Genomic DNA, 23,178 nt, shown 5'->3' with positions numbered 1-23,178 from the left:
CTGTATATTGCTTTCACTATGTTTAGGTATGGTCCTTGGATTCCTGTTCTTCCCAGGACTTTTAACATGAAGTGGTGTTGAATTTTGTCAAATGCTTTCTCAGCATTTAGTGAGATGGTCATGTTTTTTTTTTTTCTTTGAATTTGTTATATGGTGCATTACATAGATGGATTTCCATATATTCAACTATCCCTGCTTTCCAGAAACAAACCTACTTGATCATGATGTATGATCATTTTGATGTGTTCTTGGATTTGGTTTGCAAGAATTTTATTGAGTATTATTGCATCAATGATCATCAGGGAAATTGTTCTGAAATACTCAAATATTATTTTAATTAAACACTTCTAGTAAAAATGTATATTATCCTGCCCATTTGAAATCAGTATAAAAATTCTCCAAAAAGTAAAACTAAATGTATTCTATCTGTATTATTTCTGTACATTTATTCAGAGGATTCTAATTACATATATCACTGAAATAGTTGGAGATATTTGTAGTACATGTTTTAGACAGCATTTTTCATAATATCAAAGCTATGAACCAACCTATATCTCCAAGAAAGAAGTAGACTAAGCTGTAATGTAATGTTAAAACTCTTTTAGTAGTATAAATGTTTTCTATACGTTTTTAAAGTTCATCCATGTGTATAATGATGTATAAGCATATAAATTGCACATTTTCTCTTCACTACCACAAATTCTCTCTACATTGCTTAATACAGGATTTGCACCAAATATCATGAATCACTGCAAGTAGCCCATTAAGTCTTATTAATATTGCCAATATATGCTCAAGATAAGGCTTAACACTAGATCATGTAAATAATATTAGTGGTCATATAATCAAAAAGGAAGGTGTATGCCTTTCACACTAAATATATTGCACTAGCTGCTTTATGAAACTCAAGACAGCAATACAAATACCAATTGTTAAAATTAAACATTTTGCATAAAAGTCATAATATGTCAACTTCATATTAATATGCAGATGAATTATGTTATGAAACTATGAAATGTCTTTTCTTCATGTAATTAAAGAATTATGTTTTCATTTGTGCATGTGGTAAATAAATGGAAATATTTAACAGTCAAACCTTACTAAAGTATTTCTGCCTGCAGTTTTTGGTATTTCAGTATATAAAAACACATGGTGTGACAATGTTTATAGTCATATGTTCAGAAACTTTTCCATACTAAACCTATAACATGTAACTTGAACAGGAAAAGTAAGATACACCTAGATTCACCACTTAAATTATCAAATTTTGATCATTTTTTATTCAGGAATTTATATCTTCAGTACATGTTTCACTATACATCAGTTAGGTGACCCACAATTGAAATGACACTATATTAAAGGATTATCAAGGAAGGTAACTCATGTAATTTAACTGAAAAATTTCTGGAGGGCTTTCTTTGTCCCTTGCCATTATCTAGCCAGCTAGAATGGACGCTGTACACAAGGATCCTTCTGCAGCAAAACTTTAATGGAGGAAGACCCCGAAGGAAAAGCACCCAGTTTTATATCCTTGAGGGAGGCAGGGGAAGCATGTCTCTACCTGATTGGCTGCTCGCTGGTGGTCTGATGATTATGCCCCAAGGTGGGCTGTGACTTTGGATCACCTTGCTCTTCACGCATGTGCTTTTAGGTTGTTAGTCAGTTTTAGCTGACTCAAGGCCCCGGAAACCGGCAACATCTTTGCAGGGAGTTGGCTGTGGCCCCTTACATTTCTTGATATCCTTGTTCCTCAAGCTGTAGATGAAGAGGTTCATCATGAGAACCACCATGGTATATATTACTGAGTCCACCACACTTTCATTGGAAGAACTAGAAATAGATGAACTAAGGTACACACCAAGACCTGTTCCATAAAATAACAAAACAACTGACAGGTGAGCTCCTCACTTAGAGAAGGCTTTATATTTCCCTAACAATGAAGGGACTCTAACAATGGAGGAAATAATTTTATGATATGAGTAAAAGTTTGCTGAGCCTGGGAGGAAACCAAAAAGTATACTGACAAAAACTATGTCTATTTTACAGAGAGAAGGATCAGAACAGGCAAGTTTTAGAAGCTCTGGAACATCACAGAAGAAATGAGGGATTTCTCTGTTAGTGCAAAATGTTAGTTGTGACACCATCAAGCAGTGTGTCTGTGAATCAATGAGACTGATACAAAATGAAATGATGACAAAGCATCTGCACAGACAAGGATTCAAAAAGACTTGGTAGTGTAGAGGGTGACAAATGACTACCCACCGGTCATAGGCCATCACAGTCAGTAGTAGGCTGTCCATACCACCCAAAAAAGAAGAAAAAAAAAAAACACTTGAGTTAAGCAGGCTTCATAAGTTATGGATTTGTTATGGTTCTCCATATTTATCAGAATTTTGGGGATGGTGCTGCTGCTGAAACCCATGTCAGACAATAAAAGACAGTAGAGAAAGAAGTACATAGGTTTGTGGAGATGTGAATCAGTGCTGATGGCCAAGATGATGAGCACATTTCCAAGCAGAGTCAGCAGGTATATGATCAGAAATAATACAAATAATATGGGCTGCAGTTCAGGGTCCTCTGGGAGTCCAAGGAGAATGAATTCCATGCTATTTGTTAAATTATATTGTTTCATGGGGCTGGAATATCTTTTCAAATGAAAAAATAAAGTCAGTTGTAGTGTATTATGCATTATAGTACCAACAAGATGCATACATATATTTTTAATCCAGAAATTCATAAGAAATTATTCATACACACTATGTTTTAAGGTTTAAACAAAGTTTGTTTACTGAAAAATGGTTCATAGTTTGTTTTCTATGTGGTATTTAGTCCTAGAATTTAAGACACATAATTCATGATTTAAATTGAGGTCAGTAGTGTTGACTTTTGTAGTCAATTTACGAAACAAAGTCTATTGAATCCCCACATAAAATGGATAATGAATGGAGGATAAAGAGGAAATATGAAGGAACACAGAGGATGAAGGATAAAAAGAATGAAGATAGAAGGAAAGGAGCAAATGTATTAAGGATAGAAACAAAAAGAGAGGAAAAGGGAAATGAATTAAAGGGAAGGGAAAGTAAAGGAAAAGAAGGAAGAATTTGAAATAAAATTAATATGCACAGGATAGAACAGGACAGAAAAGAAATTAGAAAAGGGAACCCATGGGACATTCACCAGTTAAGTTAGGTTTTGTGGATATTATGATCCTCCAATTCCTCTGGTTTCATTTAAAATATATTATGACTTCTTCAAAACATTTTTATTTCTTCATTCATGAAGAGAATATCATTCAAGCCTGTACTACATGCTTTATCTTTGTAGACTATAAACTGTGAGGTACTAGTTTTTAAGAAGCTTATTTGTCTTGAGCATTTTGATAATAATGCAAAACAGACTAAGTCATGTACAGTATAACTCTAGTTATAATTCCCAGTTGTGGCAAAATTTTATAACAGTTTATTAAATGTACTCTGTGAGAGAAAATTGATCAAAATCTATCATATTTTGAAACTCTAGGCAAAATATATTTGAGAGATAAATATTTTCAAACAACTATTCCATAAAAATATCTTTGAAAATTAATTGAGTATTATTTCCTCTAATTAGTAAAACTACGTGTGTCAAAGAAATTACTTTTTTCCCTCTCTTTCCATTGGAAAATAAGAAAAGAACCTAGTTAAGAATTTATGTGCATATATATATCCATTTAATTGGTTATTTTATTTACATTTTAAATGTTATTCATCTTTTCAGTTCCCCCTCCACTAAACCCTTTCCCCTTCCCTGCCTCTATGAGAGTGCTGCGCCACCTGCCCACCCACCCTCAGTGCCCTAGCATGCATATTTAATCTTTAAAAAGTGCACTAACCTTACTTCCTGAGGTTCATATTTTCAATACACAGGCTAAAACAAGATGTGGATAATTTACTTTGCAGCTATAGTCACTTTCTTTGTTACCAGGGAACCCAAGTTTTGTTCCCAGCATCCTGATCAGGTCAGTCACATTAGGCTGTAACTCAAATACAGTAAGAACTTATATTGGATTATGGCTTCCTCAATTATCTACACAAAACAGATTTTTACACAAAATAAAACATAGTCAAAGTTTATTAAAAATTGCACTTATATTCTTGTTTCATCAATTGTTGTTAGTCAATTAAAATTTATGTTTAATATAGTTTCTTTATTTTCCCATTTTCTGATTTTGTAACTTATATTTAGTTAAGAGCTAGCTTTTGCACAACATAGATATTATCAGGTAAGTATATTTTTAATTGTACATACATGTATAATCATCTAATATCTTAATTGTTTGATAAATATTTTTTATTTATTTTTGACTGTAAAATTATTCTACACAATTGATTCTGAATGTGTTATTAATTGATAAAGTCAAATTGGCAAGGAATTTTTTTTGCTTTTTGGTTGATGAACAAAACAAGTTTCATAATGCAACATTACAAGTTATGTATAATACTTTCCACACAATCAATTTCAACAGCCTTCCCTAGTAGTTACTGTCCACACTTTCTTCTGAAGCTAAGCCCACAATCTTCTTTTGAAAGCAAAATATTTAGTTACCAGAGTAGAATATTGTTTGTTTTTATTATCCCTCTTTGCCATTAATCATGTCATCATGCCTCAGTATCCCAAGTCCTTGTAATACATTGGCATATAGTAACATACTTAGCTACAATATTTTATTCTTTTTCTGTTTTTCAATATGCTTTTCTAATTGTCACTCTACATGTTCGTCTTTTCTTCCTCTTTGTTTCTTTGCTAAGTTGTTTGGCTCTTTCTTCCCTTCCTTCACCCTTTATTTGGTATTGGTAAATTAAGATCCCCCATCTTTGAATATTATAGACATGCTTATTAATTGTGTAGCTCCATCTATGCAATCTTTTGTTCCATCATATTCTGTAAATGTTACATGAGAATTAGTGAAGAAGTAAGGGTGAGTTTGCAGGTTATTCTTTTGATGTTACTTGTAAGAATCTGGCAACATGTTTTAGCTACATCTCAAATAGAAGCTTTCAGGATAATTTTTTGTTCACATTTCTTTTGTTTTCATGTTTTCTCCTGTTTCTCTCAAATACAACCCACTCATGTACAGTTAAAAAGCATAAGATCACACTGGAGCCAGAGCTTTATCTTGACACTCAGTTTCACATTCTTGTGACATACTAAAATGCTTTCAATTTTACTATATTTCTAAGGACAATATATGTCCTCTAAAATCAACTACTCTAATTTAAATTCAGGAACTCATTGGCACAGCAAACATTTCAACACGGGATCAATATCTCTCAACTCCTCTCATTCTTGGTTCATTGATTCTTGATATATATCTTCCAACAGTTCATTGGTTTTTGCTATTTATTTCCTATGGTCATCTTTATCTTTATTTATAATGGGGTACTTGTTATTTTTAATCAATAGCGGACATATTAGACAGGCATCAATTTTTCTTGTTCTGGTTAAAAATATTCTATTGAAGTTAGAATCTATTAGGGTATATGGCAATTCTCAAATCAATTAATAAATAAAGTTAATAATCTGAAATAATTCCATAAACTTCCTAGCATTTGTGATAAAATTTAAATTATTGATGCATTTCCTCAACTGAATACAGCACAACACATACATTTAACTTTCTGGTATCAACAATATAATAACCCTGTTTTCTTTTGTGTCTTGCATAGGTTAATACTTACTAGGCTGTAAAATATTTCTACCTGAAAAGGACCAGAAGTGACTGATACACTTTTTCACTCCTGCCAGGTATGTGCTGATGGCCCAGGTCCTGTGTTGAGAACCAGTAGATAAATAGTAAATGATGACACTTCCCATGTAGCTGATGAGAATGTTAGGAAAAAGAAAAATAAATATTTGGTATTAGGGAACAGAAAATTTAAAATCTAGATCTGGAATGGCAAGTGGATATTTATGATATTTTGAGGCTCAATTCACAGAGCTAGTAATTATGCTTCAGACGTTTCAAATCTCTAAGGATCTCCTAATAGTAATTTAGAAGAGAAAGGGCAAAAGTGAACATACCCAGAAAGACATGACCCTTCCTATCTCAGGAAGAAGTTTAATTGTACTCTTCTGAATTACATGTTGTAGAGATATTATAAAACTAATGCACATATTTTCAATTAAATAAAGCTGTATAAGGTTTGATATGTGAAATATTATCAAATGATTATGTAATTTTAAATAGTTAAATTTTCCAAATAAAAATTCAAATACAATTTTTATTTTTTCCAGTGATGTCTGTGAGAATTTTTGTCTTCTAATTTTCCTCCCATGAACATATTTTCTCCATTAATTAAAGTTAAGAAAAGATTACATTCATTTATTGGATATTCTCTGTAATTATATTTTAGATATTATCCCCTTTCCCCATTCCAATCTCTCCTCCCATTGCTTCCATGAAACTGCTCCCTCTCCCATCATCCCTATCCCAACTCTAAACCTTGGCACTTTTCTACAATGGAAAAACAAGTTTTTATTGAAGAAAAATCCTCTCCTCTCATTGATGCCAGAAAATGCTATCCTCTGCTATATATACAACTGGATTTATGGATCTCGCCATCTGAACTCATGGTTGGTAGTCTAGTCCATTGGAGCGGTGGTGGTTTAGATAGTTAATACTTTTTTCGTTCAATAAGGTTTCAGATCCTTTCACCTCCTTAAGACTTTTTGATAGCTCCCTCACTGGGGTTCTTATATTCAGTCAAATGGTTAGCTGCAAACATCTTCCTCTGTATCTGTATGGCTCTGGCAGAGCCTATAAGGAGGCATCCATATGAGATTCCTGGCAGTAAGCAGTAATGGGCATCAGCAATATAGCATGGGTTTAGTTGCTGATGATTCTCAAGGTGAGGCAGTCTTTGGATGATCATTTGTCCAATCCTGGCTCCTTTGTTCTATCATTTCCTTAAAGGATTGTTTTGTTCTCCCTTCTAAGGACAGAGGCATCCACCATCTGTCCTTCCTTCTCTTTGAGCTGCATAATTTCTGTACATTGTCCCTTCAATATTCCTAGCTTTTTTAGGTTAGAATCCACTTATCAGTGAGTACATGAGTGACCTTTTATGACTGGGTCACCTCACTCATCATGATAGATTCAAATTCCATTCATGTGCCTAAGGATTTCATGAAGTCATTGTGTTTAATAGCTGAATAGTACTTCGTTGTGTAAATCTACTACAATATTTGTATTCATTCCTCTGTTGAAGTATATCTGGGTTCTTTTCAGCTCTTGTATATTAAAATAAGGCTTTTTTGAACATCATGCAACATATGTACTCAAGTTTGGAGAATCTTTGGGGTATATAGCCAGCAGTTTTATAGTTGGGCATTCAGGTAGTACTATGTACAATTTTCCAGTCCAACAGACTTATTTATAGAGTGGTTGTACCAGTTTACAACCACAACAACAATGGAGGATTGTGCTTCATTCTCCACATCTCTGCCAGCTTCTGCGGTCAACTGAGTTTTTTATCTTATTCATTCTGATTGGTGTGAAGTGCAATTTGAGGGTTGTTTTGATTTGCATTTACCTGATGACTAGGGATTTTGAACATTTTTTAGGTGCTTTTCAGCCATTTGATATTCCTCAATTGAGAATTTTTTTCATTAGCTCTGTACTCCAATTTAATAAAGTTATTCAGTTTTCTATGGTCTAATTTCTTGTGTTCTTTGTATATATTGGATAGTAGCCTTCTATCAGATGTAGGATTGGTTAAGATCTTTTCCCAATCTGTTTGTTGCCGTTTTGTTCTTGGTTAGTCTTTTGTCTTAAGAATCTTTGCAATTTCAAGAGGTCCATTTGTCCATCCTTGATCATAGAGCAAAAGTCATGGGTGTTCTCTTCAGAAAATTGTCCCCTGTGCCTGTGTGCATTAACCTCTTCTCCCTTATCTGTTCTACTAGTATCAGTGTCATAGGTTTTATGTACAGGTTTTTCATCCACTTGAACTGAGCTTTCTGCAATGAGATATTTATGGATCGATTTTCATTCTTCTTCATGCTGACTGCCAGAGAAACCAGCACCATTTGTTAAAGATCCTGTTCTTTTTCCATGGAAATGTTTTTAGCTCCTTTTCAAAGATCTAGTGACCATATGTGTGAGAGTTCATTTCTGAATCTTCAATTCTATTTCATTGATCTACCTGCCTGTCTCTGTACCAATAATATGCAATTTTTATTACAGTTAATGTCTAATACAGCTTGTGGTCTGGAATGGTGATACCTCAGGAAGTTCTCTTATTGTTGATTATAGTTTTTAGTATCCTGGGATTTTTCATTATTCATAATGAGTTTGCAAATTGCTCTTTCTAACTCTATGAAGAATTGAGTTGGAATTTTTGATGGGCATTGCATTGAATCTATAGATTATTTCAGGTTAGATGGCCATTTTAATATGGTGATCCTTCCAATATATGGTCATGAGAGGTATTTTCACCTTCTGAGGGCTTTCACAATTTTCTTTTCCAGGTCCTTGAAGTCGTTGCCATGTAGATCTGTCACTTGCTTGGTTAGGGTCACACCAAGATACTTTATTGTTTTGTGACCATTGTCAAGGGTGTGTATTCCCTATTATTTTTCTCATCCACATTAGTTTTTCAGTACAAGACAGTTATGGATTTGTTCCAGTAAGTATTATATCCAGACACTTTGCTGAAGTTGTTTACCTGCTGTAGAAATACTCTGGTGGAATTTTTGGGTCACCTAAGTATACTATCATATCTACTGCAAATAGTAGTATTTTGACATCTTCCTTTCCAATTTGTATCATTTTTACCTCATTATGCTGTCTGATTGTTCTGACTAAAAAATCAAGTACTATACTGAATAGTTAGGTAGAGAGTGGACAGCTTTACCTAGGCCCTGATTTTAGGATTGCTTCTAGTTTCTCACCATATAGTATAATGTTGGCTCTTGGTTTGCCGTCTGTTGTTTTTGTTATGTTCAATTTTAGGCCTTGAATTCCTGATTGTTCCAAAACTTTTACCATGAAGGGGTGTTGAATTTGATCAAATTTCTTCTCAGCATTTAGGGAGATGATCATGTGGATTTTTTTTTTTTGGTGTTTTTTTTATATAGTCGATAACTTTGTAAATTTTTGTATATTGAATCGCCCTTGCATTCCTGGACTAAAACCTGAATTAAACTCTGGACTAAACGCTGAAAACTCTGAACAGCCCAGAAACAACTCACAGGCTATATGAAGCTCAAGAATAGCAACGGCCAAATAAATAAATAAAGCCTGAGTCCTGCTTAGGGAAAAATATGTATACCACCCTCTGAGAGTGTGGTATACCCGGACCTCAAATCATTAACAATCCAAGAGTTAAGATAATAGCTTTGTTTACTCCTTAAACACCACGAAAACCTTGACTAATTCCAAGTTGCATCCTGTTTTACATGTACTTTATGCTCATTGTAAGTAGTATGATCTTTTTTTTTTTAGCAGTACGATCTTAATGCACATTACTAATCCTTATAATAAAAAACCACACAATGACAAAGATGTATTCACATTGTTTTATGGAAAAATGTTCAAATTTGTACATTTATCTTTGTTTTTCTTAATAAAGGTCTTCAATAAAAAAAAGATAATAGCCTTGTGGCAATTTTTTGTATTCACAGGTCATTATGCTAAACTATATCCAACAAGAAATCTGTTTCTATGTTATGTTCTGTCCTACATGTACTTCATGCTTATAGTAACTAGTGGCATTTCTATGAATGCTATCCAAACTCTTTTTTTTTTTTTTTTTAAACGATTTTATTTTTCAAAACAAAGATAGATGTAAAGATTTTAAACATTTTTTGCTTAAAATTATACATTTTTGTCAGTACTGTTTTTTCAGACATTAAAATAAATTTTACATAAAACCATGTGAATATGTTTTTTAGTCGGTACTTGATTTTTTTCAAGGGCTTGACAGTATGCATTGAAAACGTACTAGTTGCAATAAGCGTAAAGTACATGCAAAACAAAACGCAACATGGAAATAGTCAAAGTCTTCTTGTTTTGTGAATATATGTATAGTTTTTGTTTTCTTTATTTCTTGGACTTCATACAGTCTGTGAGTTGTTTCTGGGGGAGTGCAAGCCTCTGGGGTTAGCATCCCACTATCAGTGACTGCATATTATGTCTGTTCTTTTGTGACTGGGTTATCTCACTCACGATGATCTTCTCTAGATGCAGCCATTTTCTTAAGAATTTGGTTAAGTCATTGTTTCTGGTGGCTGAGTAGTATTCCATTGTGTATATGTACCACAATTTTTGTATCCATTCGTCTTCTGAAGGACATCTGGGTTCCTTCCAGCTTCTGGCTATTATAAATAGAGCCGCTATGAACATTGTGGTGCATATATCTTTGTTGTGTATTAAAGTGTCTCTGGGGTATATGCCCAGAAGTGGAATAGCTGGGTCTTCAGGTAGTACTATATCCAATTTTCTGAGGTATCGCCAGACCGATTTCCAGAGTGGTTGTATTAGCTTGCAACCCCACCAACAGTGGAGAAGTGTTCCTATTTCTCCGCAGCCTCGCCAGCATCTGCTGTCATCTGAGTTTTGGATCTTGGCCAATCTGACTGGAGTGAGGTGGAATCTTAGGGTTGTTTTGATTTGCATTTCCCTGATGGCTAAGGATGTCGAGCACTTCCTCAGATGTTTTTCGGCCATTCGGAGTTCCTCAACTGAAAAAGATTTGTTTAGCTCTGTACCCCATTTTTTAATAGGGTTATTTGATTCTCTGGTGTCGAGCTTTTTGAGTTCCTTGTACACCTTAGATATTAGGCCTCTATCTGATGTGGTGTTGGTAAAGATCTTTTCCCATTCTGTTGGTTGCCGTTTTGTTTTCTTGACGATGTCCTTAGCCTTACAGAAACTTTGCAATCTCATTAAGTCCCATTTGTTAATCTTTGACCTTAGAGCTTGAGCCATTGGTGTTTTGTTTAGGAAATTTTCTCCTGTGCCTATGTGTTCTAAGGTTTTCCCTACTTTCTCATCTAATAATTCCAGTGTATCAGGTTTAATGTGGAGATCTTTAATCCACTTACACTTGAGCTTTGTACAAGGAGATAAGAACGGGTCTATTTTCATTCTTTTGCATGTTGAGTGCCAGTTGGACCAGCACCATTTGTTGAATAGGCTGTCCTTTTTCCATTGAATGTTTACTGCTCCTTTGTCAAAAATCAGGTGACCATATACATGAGGGCTCATTTCTGAATCTTCTATTCTATTCCATTGATCCACTTGCTTATTTCTGTACCAGTACCATGCAGTTTTCAGCACAATTGCCTTGTAATATAGCTTGAGGTCAGGGATAGTGATTCCCGCTGATGTATTTTTGTTGTTGAGGATGGTTTTCGCTATTCTAGGTCTTTTGTTATTCCAGATGAAATTGCACATTGATCTTTCCAATTCCATGAAGAACTGGGTTGGAATTTTGATGGGGATTGCATTGAATCTTTAGATTGCTTTTGGTAGGATGGCCATTTTTAAGATGTTGATCTTTCCAATCCATGAGCATGGGAGATCTTTCCATTTTCTGAGATCCTCCTCAATTTCTTTCTTCAGAGGTTTGAAGTTCTTGTCATACAGGTCCTTCACTTCCTTAGTTAGAGTCACACCAAGGTATTTCATAGCTTTTGTAACTATTGTGAAGGGTACCTTTTCCCCAATTTCTTTCTCCACATGTTTGTTTTTTGAGTATAGGAATGCTACTGATTTGTTTGAGTTAATTTTGTATCCGGCCACTTTGCTGAACTTGTTTATCAGCTGTAGGAGTTCTCTGGTGGAATTTTTGGGGTCACTCAAGTACACTATCATGTCATCGGCAAAGAGTGATGTTTTTATCTCTTCCTTTCCGATTTGTATCCCCTTGATCTCCTTTTGCTGTCTAATTGCTCCAGCCAGGACTTCCAGTACTATGTTGAATAGGTAGGGAGAGAGTGGGCAGCCTTGTCGAGTCCCTGATTTTAGTGGGATTGCTTCAAGTTTCTCGCCATTAAGTTTGATGTTGGCTGTTGGTTTGCTGTATATTGCTTTTATTATGTTTAAATATGGGCCTTGGATTCCTGTTCTTTCCAGGACTGTTAACATGAAGGGGTGTTGGATTTTGTCGAATGCTTTCTCAGCGTCTAGTGAGATGACCATGTGATTTTGGTCTTTAAGTTTGTTTATATGGTGGATTACATTGATGGATTTCCTTATGTTAAACCATCCCTGCATCCCAGGGATGAAGCCTACTTGGTCATGATGAATGATGGTTTTGATGTGTTCTTGGATTCGGTTTGCAAGGATTTTGTTGAGTATTTTTGCATCAATGTTCATAAGTGAGATTGGTCTGAAGTTCTCTTTCCTTGTGGGGTCTTTGTGTGGCTTAGGTACGAGGGTTATTGTAGCCTCAAAAATTGAGTTGGGTAATATTCCATCTGATTCTATCTTTTGGAATAGCTTGGTGAATATTGGTGTTATATCCCCAATAAATGTCTGATAAAATTCTGCATTGAACCCGTCTGGACCTGGGCTTTTTTTGGTTGGGAGGCTTTTGATGACTTCTTCTATTTCTTTAGGTGTTATAGGGTTATTTAGATGGTTTACTTGGTCTTGGTTTTACTTTGGTATCTTGTATCTGTCTAGGAATTCGTCCATTTCCTCCAGATTTTCAAACTCTTAAAGAATTAAGTACTGACAAAATTATTCATATAATGTTACGTAAAAATTCCTTTCAAAATCTGTAAATGTATCTCTCTTTTTTTCAATAAATAAAAATATTTAATTGGAAAAAAGTCACACTTCTACAGTTAAATACAAAAGAAAGAAAAATTTAACTATTTACAAGTTAAATAATAATTTGATAATATTTTACATATCAATTCTCATACAACTTCATTTAATTGAATGTATGTGTATTTTGTACTATCTCTACAACATGTAATTCAGAGGAGTACAATTAACCTTCTTCCTGAGATAGGAAGGGTCATGTCTTTCTGGATATGTTCACTTTTGCCCTTTCTCTTCTAAATTACTATTAGGAGATCCTTAGAGATTTGAATCCTCTGAAGCATAATTATTAGCTCTGTGAATTGAGCCTCAAAATCTCATAAATATCCACTTTCCCTTCGAGCTCTAAATTTTGAAATTGCTGTTTCTGAATACCTCATATTTGTTTCCTTTTCCTAACATTCTCATCAGCTACATGGGAAGTGTCAAGATTTACTGTTTTTCTACCAATTCTCAACACAGAACCTGGGCCATCATCACATACCTGGCAAGAGTGAAAAAGCATATCAGATACTTTGGGTCCTTGTAGAAATAATTTACAGTTTAGTAAGTATTAATCTATGCAAGACACAGAAGAAAACAGGGTTATTATATTGTTGGTACCAGAAAGTTAAATGTATGTGTTGTGCTTTAATCAGTGAAGGAAATGCATCAATAAATAAAATTTTATCACAAATGCTATGAAATTTATGGTATTATTTAGGATTACTAACTTTATTTATTAGTTGATTTGAGAATTATCATATACACTTACAGATTCTAACTACAGAAGAACTTTTAACTAGAAGAAAAATTGACGCCTCTCTAATATGTCTACTATTGATTAAAAATATCAATCACGTGGTGATGCAAATAAAGATAAAGGTTACCATAGGAAATACATAGCAAAAAACGGTGAACTTTTAGTAAATAAATATCAAGAACTAGTGAACTGTGAGAGGAGTTGGGAAAGATTGAACCTGTGTTAAAATATTTGTTGTGCTCACGAGTTCCTGAGTTTAAATTAAAGTAGTTCAAATTAGAGGAAATATATTGTCCTTAGAAATATGGTTTAATTGAAAACATCTTAGTATGTCACAAGAATGTAAAGCTAAGTTTCAAGATGAGGCTTTGGCTCCAGTGTGGCCTTATGATATTCAACTGTTCATAAGTGGGTTGTATTTTAGTGAAACAGAAAAAATAAAAATAAAAACAAAAGGAAAGAGAAGAAAAAATTATCCTGAAAGTTTCCATTACAGATGTAGCTCAAATGTGTTACTAGATTCTTACAAGTAACATCAACAGAAAAACATTCAAAGGTAGGGAAGCAGGAGCCAAAGAAAGTAAAAAAGAATCAAAGAGGGAGAAAAGATCAACATGTAGAGTGACAATTTGAAAAGCATATTGAAAAACAGAATAAAAATAAAATATTTTACCTAAGTATGGTACCATATACCAGTGTGTTAGGAGGACATGGGATACTGTGTCAGGATTGCCTGGTAAATGGTAATGAGGAATATTTAAAACATATTCTATTACATCCATATTCTACTCTGGTAACTATATATTTAGATTTGAAAAGAAGATTGTGTGCTTATGTTCAGCAGAAAGTGTGGACAGTAAGGAAGAGAGAAGGCAGTTGAGAATAATTATGTGAAAAGTATAATATATACTTTAGAATGTCAAATAATAAAAATTGGTTTATCAACCAAAAAGTGAAAAAATATTCCTTAACCATTTTACTTTATGAATTAATAACACCCATTCAGAATCAATTGTATAGGATAATTTTACAGTTAATAAAAATAATTAATGTTTATCAAACATTTAAGATGTTAAATGATTACACATTCATGTACAATTAAATATATTCTTACCTGATAATATCACATTTGTGAAAAACCTTACTCTTAGCTGAATATGAGTTACAAAATAAGAAAATGAAAAAATAACAAACTATATTAAACAAAAATTTCTATTGACTAACAACAATTGACAGAACAAGAATTTAAGTTTTATTTTTAATAAATTTTGACTATGTTTTATTTTTTTTACAAAACAGTTGTGTGTAGGTACCTAAGAAAGCCATAATAGAATGTTAGTTCTTCCCTATTGTGAACCACTTGACCAGGGTTCTCAGAACAAAACTTGGGTCTTGTAACAAAAAAAAGTGACTATAGCTACAAAGCAAATTATCCACAGCTAGTTTTAGCCTGTGTATTCAGAATATGAGCCCCAGGAAGTAACTTTAGTGTACTTTTTAAAGATAACATATACATCCAACGCACTGAGGATGGGTGGGCAGTTGGAGCAGCACTCTCGTAGAGGCAGGGAAGGGGATCGGGATTAGTGGAGAAGAAACTGGAAAGGTAAATAACATTTAAAATATAAATGAAATAACCAATAATGTAAATATGTACACACACACACACAAACACACACACACACACACACACACACACACACACACACACACATACATTCTTCACTAGGTTCTTATTTTTAGATTTTTCTAATGGAAATAGAGGAAAAAAGCAATTTGTTACGTGTGCATTTACTGGTTTGGGAAATTTTTGCTGGATTAATTTTCATGTAGTAGATCAATTTTCTCTCACAGAGTATATTTAAAAAACTGTTATAAAAATTTTCCACAACTGGAAATTATAATGAAAGTTATACTAAACATGCATTATTTTTTGCATTATTATCAAAATGTTCAAGGCAAATAAGCTTTTCTTAAAATGTTTTTGTACCTCACAGTTTATAGTCTACAAATTCAAACCATGTAGTACAGGCTTGGATGACTTTCTCTTCATGAATGGAGAAATAGAAATGTTTTGAAGAGGAAGTTGTAATATATTATAAATAGAAACCAGATGATTTGGAGGATCTTACTCCCTACGGAAATGTAACTTAATTGGTGAACGACCCATGAGTTCCCTTTTCTGTTTGCTTTTCTATCCTGTTCTATAGTGTACATTTTCATTTCATTTCATTTTCTTCTTTCTTTTGCCTTGCTTTCCTTTCCCATTACATCCTTTCTCTTTTCCTCTCTTCTTGTTTCTTCCTTAGTCTCTTTGCTACTTTCCTCCTTTCTTCATTATTTCTTTTTTAAAATTTATTTCAGATACATTTTAAGGTTGAAATTAAGTACTTGTGGGTACATATACATACACACATATATGTAACAATAATATAGGAAAAGAGGCTATTAATTTGAGGGGATAAGAGAGAGACTAGGAAGGGCTGTAGAGAAGAAAGGGGGATGTAATACAGTTCTATTTTAATTAAAATATGTTCTTTTGTTGTTGAGCTTCACAAACTCTGTGAGTTGTTTCTAGGTTTTTCAGAGCTTTCTGGGGTTAGTATCCCATTATCAGTGACTGCATATTATGTCTGTTCTTTTGAGACTGGGTTATCTCAATCAGAATGATATTCTCTAGATGCAACCATTTTCTTAAAAATTTGCTTAAGTCATTGTTTCTGATAGCTGAGAAGTACTCCATTGTGTAAATGTACCACAATTTTGTATCCATTCATTTACTGAAAGACATCTGGGTTCTTTCCAGTTTCTGGCTATTATAAATAGAGCTGCAGTGAACATTGTGGTGCATGTATCTTTGTTGTATATTGGAGTGTCTCTGGGGTATATGCCCAGAAGTGGAATAGCTGGATCTTCAGGTAGTATTATGTCCAATTTTCTGAGGAATCTCCAGACTGATTTCCAGAGTGGTTGTATCAGTTTACAACCCCACCAACAGTGGAGAAGTGTTCCTCTATCTCCACAACCTTGCTAGCATCTGATGTCAACTGAGTTTTGGATCTTGGCCAATCTGACTGGTGTGAGGTGGAATCTCAGGGTTGTTTTGATTTGCATTTCCCAGATGGCTATGGATGTTGAGCACTTTCTTAGATGTTTCTCAGCCATTCGATATTTCTCAATTGAGAAATTTTTGTTTAAGTCTTTACCACATTTTTAATAGGGTTGTTTGATTCTCTGTTGTCTAGCTTTTTGAGTTCTTTGTATACCTTGGATATTAGGTCTCTATCAGATGTGGGGTTGGTAAATATTTTTCCCACTCTGTTGACTGCTGCTTTGTTTCATGATAGTGTCCTTAGGCTCACAGAAACTTTGCAATCTTATTAAGTACCATTTGTCAATCTTTGGCCTTAGAGCTTGAGCTATTGGTGTTCTGTTTAGGAAATTCTCTAACCTTAATATATTTGCTCTTTTCATCTTATCGTCACTCTTTCTATTCTTCATTATTTTTGATTCTTCATATTTATGCTTTATCCTCCATTATTACCAATTTTATGTTGGGATTCAAAATAAGTGGGTTCCTAAAATGACTACAAAGTCAACACCACTGACCTCAATTTAAATCATGAATTATGTGTCTTAAATTCAGAAAATAATTACCACAGAGAAAACAAACTATGAACCATTTTTGCAGTAAACAAACAATGTTTAAAGCTTAAAACTTTTTGTGTATTGATTTCTTATGAATTTCTGGATTAAAAATACATGTATGCAGGTTGTTGATTCTATAATGCATAATTCACTAAACAGACTTTTTGTTTGAAAAGCTATTCTAGCTGCATGGAACAATATAATTTAACAAATAACATGGAATTGATTCTCCTTGGACTATCAGAAGACCCTGAACAGCAGCCCATATTATTTGTATTATTTCTGATCATATACCTGCTGACTCTGCTTGGAAATGTGCTCATCATCTTAGCCATCAGCACTGATTCACATCTCCACAAACCTATGTACTTCTTTCTCTACTGTCTTTCATTGTCTGACATGGGTTTCAGCAGCAGCACCATCCCCAAAACCCTGATAAATATGCAGACCCATAACAAATCCATAACTTATGCAGCTTGCCTAACTCAGGTGTCTTTCTTCATTCTTTTTGGGTGTATGGACAACCTACTACTGACTGTGATGGCCTATGACCGATGGGTAGCCATTTGTCACCCTCTACACTACCAAGTCATTCTGAATCCTCGTCTCTGCAGATGCTTGGTCATCATTTCATTTTGTATCAGTCTTTTGAGTTCACAGACACACTGCTTGATGGTGTCACAACTAAAATTTTGCACTAACATAGAAATCCCTCATTTCTTCTGTGATGTTCCAGAGCTTCTGAAACTTGCCTGTTCTGATACCTCTATCAATAAAATAGTCATATTTCTTCTTGGTATCATTCTTGGTTTCCTCCCTGCCTCGGCAATCTTTTATTCCTACTATAAAGTTACTTCCTCCATTTTTAAAGTTCCTTCATTGTTAGGGAAATATAAAGCCTTTTCTACGTGTGGATCTCACCTGTTAGTTGTTTGCTTATTTTATGGAACAGGTCTTGGTGTATACCTTAGTTCATCTATTTCTAGTTCTTCCAAGGAAAGTGTGGTGGCTTCAGTAATGTATACCATCGTGGTTCCCATGATGAACCCCTTCATTTACAGCCTGAGGAACAAGGACATCAAAAAAGCCCTCCAGAAACATTTCAGTGAAGTTACATAAGCTACCTTTCTGGATAATTCTTACTATATAATTGTGGGTCACATAACTGATGTATAGCGAAACATGTAATGACTATATAAATTTGTCAATATAAAATGATCAAAATTTCATAATATTTGTGGTGAATCTAGGTAGATCTTGCTGTTCTTGTTCAAGTTATTTGTTATAGATTTAATGTGGAATAGTTCCTGAACATATGACTATAAAAAGTGTCACAGCATATGTTTTGATACAATGAAATACCAAATAATGCAGGCAGAAATAATTTAGATTTGTAAGGTTTGACTGTTAAATATTTCCATTTGTTAACTACATGCACAAATGAAAGCATAATTGTTTAATTACATGAAGAAAAGACTTTCCATATTTTCCTAACATAATTGATGTGCATGTAAATATGAAATTGATATAATTTGACTTTTATGCAAAATGTTTAATTTTAACAATTGATATTTGAATTGCTGTCTTGAGTTTCATAAAGCAGGTAGTTACAATATATTTTCCCTGGAAGGTATACTCATTCTTTTAGATCATGTGACCACTAATATTATTTCCATGATCTAGGGTTAACCCTTATCTTGAGAATATTTTGGCAACATTAATAAGACTCAATAGGCTACTTGAACAGATTCATGAAATTTGGTGGAAATCCTGTATTAAGTGATGTAGACAGAATTGGTGGGTAATGAAATGAAAATGTGCAATTTATGTGCATATACATCATTTTACACATGAATGAACTTCACAAATGTATAGTAAACATTTATATTACTAAAGGAGATTTGCCATGATTTTATAGCTTAGTCTACTACTTTCTTGGTTATATAAGTTTGTTTCATAGTTTTGATATTATGAAAAATGCTGTGTAAATGGTGTTCTACAAATATCTTTAACTATTTCAGTGATATATGTGGTTAGAATCTTCTGAATAAAGGTCCAGAAATAATACAGATTAAAATACATTTAGTTTTACTTTTTGGAGAGTTTTAAATACTGATTTCACAGGGGCAGAATAATATGCATTTCCACAAAAAGTGTTTGATTCAAATAAAATTAATGAAAGAAAAGTTCAACATAGTTTGGTTTGGGGAAAGGCCCATGCTGGAAGAAATGTTAGAGTGTCTGTATCATTCATTCATAGAAACTGTCAAATCCAAAGCCTCTCAAAAAATGGAATATACAGAAACTCTTGAATACCATGAAAATCAAGGCTTTGAATACAACTAATAGAGACGAAACTAAGACCAAATATCTAAAATTATTCCCAATGAAATTGTAGATAGTTAAGAAAAAATATTTTTTTCAATTCACAGAATTTATTCATTTATATTTTTATTTTTTAAACTTTATTAAAAAAGCAAAGATAAAATAATAAAAGTTTTAAACATTTTTGCATAAATGTATAGAAATACATTTTTGTCAGTGCTTGGCTCTTTTTTTTTTTTTTTTGCTTTTTTTTAAGGTTTGATAGTCTGCATTAAGTTCTTATTAGTTACAGTGAGCAAAAAGTACATGTAAAATAGGATGTAACCTGGAATTAGTCAACGTTTTCTTGGTGTGTAAGGAATAAGCATAATGTTTTTGTTTGTTTGTTTGCTTTGTTTTGTTTTTTTTTTCTTAAACTTCAAACAGTCTGTGAGTTGTTTATGGGGCACCCCGAGCCTCTGGATTAGCATCCCCCTATCAGTAACTGCATATTATGTCTGTTCTTTTGTGACTGGTTTATCTCACTCAGAATGATATTCTCTAGATGCAACCATTTTCTTAAGAATTTGGTTAAGTCATTGTTTCTGATAGCTGAGTAGTACTCCATTGTTTAAATGTACCACAATTTTTGTATCCATTCATCTACTGAAGGACATCTGGGTTCTTTCCAGCTTCTGGCTATTATAAATAGAACTGCTATGAACATTGTGATGCATGTAAATTTGTTGTATATAGGAGTGTCTCTGGGGTATATGCCCAGTAGTGGAATAGCTGGATCTTCAGGTAGTATTATGTCCAATTTTCTGAGGAATCTCCAGACTGATTTCCAGAGTGGTTGTATCAGTTTACAACTCCACCAACAGTGGAGAAGTGTTCCTCTATCTCCACAACCTTGCCAGCGTCTGCTGTCAACTGAGTTTTGGATCTTGGCCAATCTGACTGGTGTGAGGTGGAATCTCAGGGTTGTTTTGATTTGCATTTCCCTGGTGGCTAAGGATATTGAGCACTTCCTTAAATATCTGAAATTTGTAAAAATATTTTTTAACCTAAGGAAAAATATGCTTGTCAGGAGGCAATAAGCATGCAGGATAGACAGTTGGTAAGATCAGAAACAAAAACATTTCTATGACACTAATAATTCAAAGAATAGAGAACAGAGTGAGAATATTAAATGTTAAATGGCACAAGAGAAAATACCAGTAAAATAAAGGCAGTTTCATTAGAACAATACCTGAAGCAGTTAAAAAAAATTAGACTAATGCCACAGTCAACTACAATTTAATTGGAAAGAAATTCAAAGTGTTTCACTAAAATCAGGAACAAGAGAAGTATGTCCACTCTTGATACCTACTTAATATAGTGCTTAATTTCTTAGAAGAATAAGAAACTTTAAAAAATTAATGGAGTCTATATAAGAAAAGAAGAAGTCAAAACATCTTTATTTGAATGTCTTAAGACCGTATGTATTAAAAACAACACTATCTGAAAGTTCCTTTAAATTTGAATGCTTTCAAAGTAACAAAATAAAAATTAAAATATCATCATTACCCTTTATATTTAAAAACAAATACCCAAAGAATAAATTGAGAAAATAATACTATTCAAAGTAGTTCGAATATTATATAATGAAAAGTTAAATATAATAAAAATGAAGCTGACAAGATACTTAAATAAAATAAGACAATCAATTCTCATGTACTGTTAATATTAGATTTGTGAAATGGCCATCTTAAGCAAAGCAGTCTCCAGATTTATGTTAATCATTATTAAAATCTCCAATGCTGGTCTTCGTAGACATTTAAAAAACAATCTAACCTCTATATGGAAATATGTAAAGTCGAAGAAAATCAAAACAATCATGATCTACACCTAACACCGCCCCCCTTCCCAGAAAAACTAATAGTGGTATCTATATCCTAGATTTCAGTTGAAATTGAAAGTTTAAAGTAATAAAAACAGAATTGTAGTCATGAAAATATGAAGTCTTTTAGTTTTTGGTTTTTCATTTTTCATTGGATATTCTCTTCATTTACATTTCATATTTTATCCCCTTCCATCACTCTAACCCCCCTCCTTTTCCCACTGCTTCCATTAATATCCTCCCTCTTCAAACCATCTTTTTCCATCTCAGCACCTTGGCATTCCCCTGCAATGGGAAAACACTAGACCAAAGGCTTCTCCTCCCATTGATATCACACAATGTCATCCTCTGCTACATATGCAAGTGGAGCCATGGGTCTCTCCATGTGTACCCATTGGTTAGTATTGTAGTCCCTGGGAGCTCTGGAGCGTTTGGTTGATTGATAATATTGTTCTTCCCATTGGGTCATAAACCCTTTCAGTTCTTTCAGTCCTTTCTCCTGCTCCCTCATTGGGATTCCCATGCTAAATCCGATGGTTAGGTGTAAGCATCCTCAACTGTATCTATATGACTCTAGCAGACCCAATGAGGAGGCATCTATATCAGGCTCCTTCCAGTAAGCACTTCTTGTAATCATAAATAGAGCAAACAAACCCTATAAATGAGATCACTCAACATTGTCTCTCTATCTGGTTTACCTATGTCAGTATTTTCTATTTCTATTAATTTACCTGAAGACCTCAGAATTTCATATTTTCTTTACCACTAATTAATATTTTATAGTATGCATATATCATATTTTCATTACTCATATATTTTTGTAGGACATTTAGCTTGTTTCCATTTCCTGAATTTTGTGACCAAAACTTCAATGGAAGAGTGGAACTAGTGGACAACTATAAATTATTTCTTACTACAGTAATAATGCTTCAAACTTTTGCTGTTCTTGTTGTGATACTGACAATGGATATCTTGTCTACAGCTTACATTATGTAGAGATATGTTACCACTAGAACTACATTCTCTAAAACTTATTCTGAATGCATATTGGATTCTGCCAAAGGCTATTTTTGCACCTAATAAAATATTCTCATAATTTTTGTTTTGATTTTCCCTTACAGTGTATTATATTCCTTGACTTTCATATTTTGAATTTCTGAACTTCAGGCTTAAAGACAACCAACTTTCTAACATGAATCCTTTTTATGCTCCCATTGCAATTTAAGTCTATGTTCATTTTAGATATTGTCCTATAGTATTCCTTTTATTTTGTCTTAAATTGGTTTTGTTATTCAAGTGAGGCTAGTCTCTTAGAAAAAGTTTTGGAGTGTTCCTTCTCTATCTTTTTCTTTTGAGTTGTTGAAAAAGTACTCGAAATAGATCATACTTGAATGTCTGGTATAATTCCTTAACTTCATCTTGTACTGTATTTTTGCTAACTGTAAAGCTCTTTAGTTTTATATTAGTGTGCGTATTCATTATGTATCTATTTAATTTGTTGACTTCTTTGTTTAATTTTCACAGTTTGACTATATCTAGAAAATTACTCATTTAGTTTAGATTTTCAAGCTTCATAGTATACCAATATTATAATATCCCCTTATAACATTACTAATTTCCTTGATGTCTAGTTATGTTTTCCTGTACATTTCATACTTTGTTAATTTAATATGTATGGTGTTTTATAGTCCTTTTCATTTTTTGTCATTTTTTCTCTTTTCTTTTTAGATAGTCTGTATTAACATTTGAGACATTATTCCTTTCTCTCACACCCTCACATACCGCCTC

General features: G+C 33.4%; 1 protein-coding gene across 1 annotated transcript; it reads left to right on the top strand.

Annotated features, from left to right (window-relative positions):
- Positions 1-17,393: 17,393 nt before the first annotated feature.
- On the top strand, positions 17,394-18,323 carry LOC308430887 (olfactory receptor 7E178-like; the record flags this gene model as incomplete). Its single annotated transcript, XM_080930164.1, has 1 exon — positions 17,394-18,323. One exon carries the CDS (start codon positions 17,394-17,396, stop codon positions 18,321-18,323), a length of 930 nt encoding a protein of 309 aa, XP_080786290.1.
- Between the last annotated feature and the right edge of the window lie 4,855 nt (positions 18,324-23,178).

Source organism: Micromys minutus (genome assembly GCF_963924665.1).
Source record: "Micromys minutus genome assembly, chromosome: 16".
Lineage (NCBI taxonomy): Eukaryota > Metazoa > Chordata > Mammalia > Rodentia > Muridae > Micromys > Micromys minutus.
This window is presented reverse-complemented; position numbering and strand designations above follow the sequence as displayed.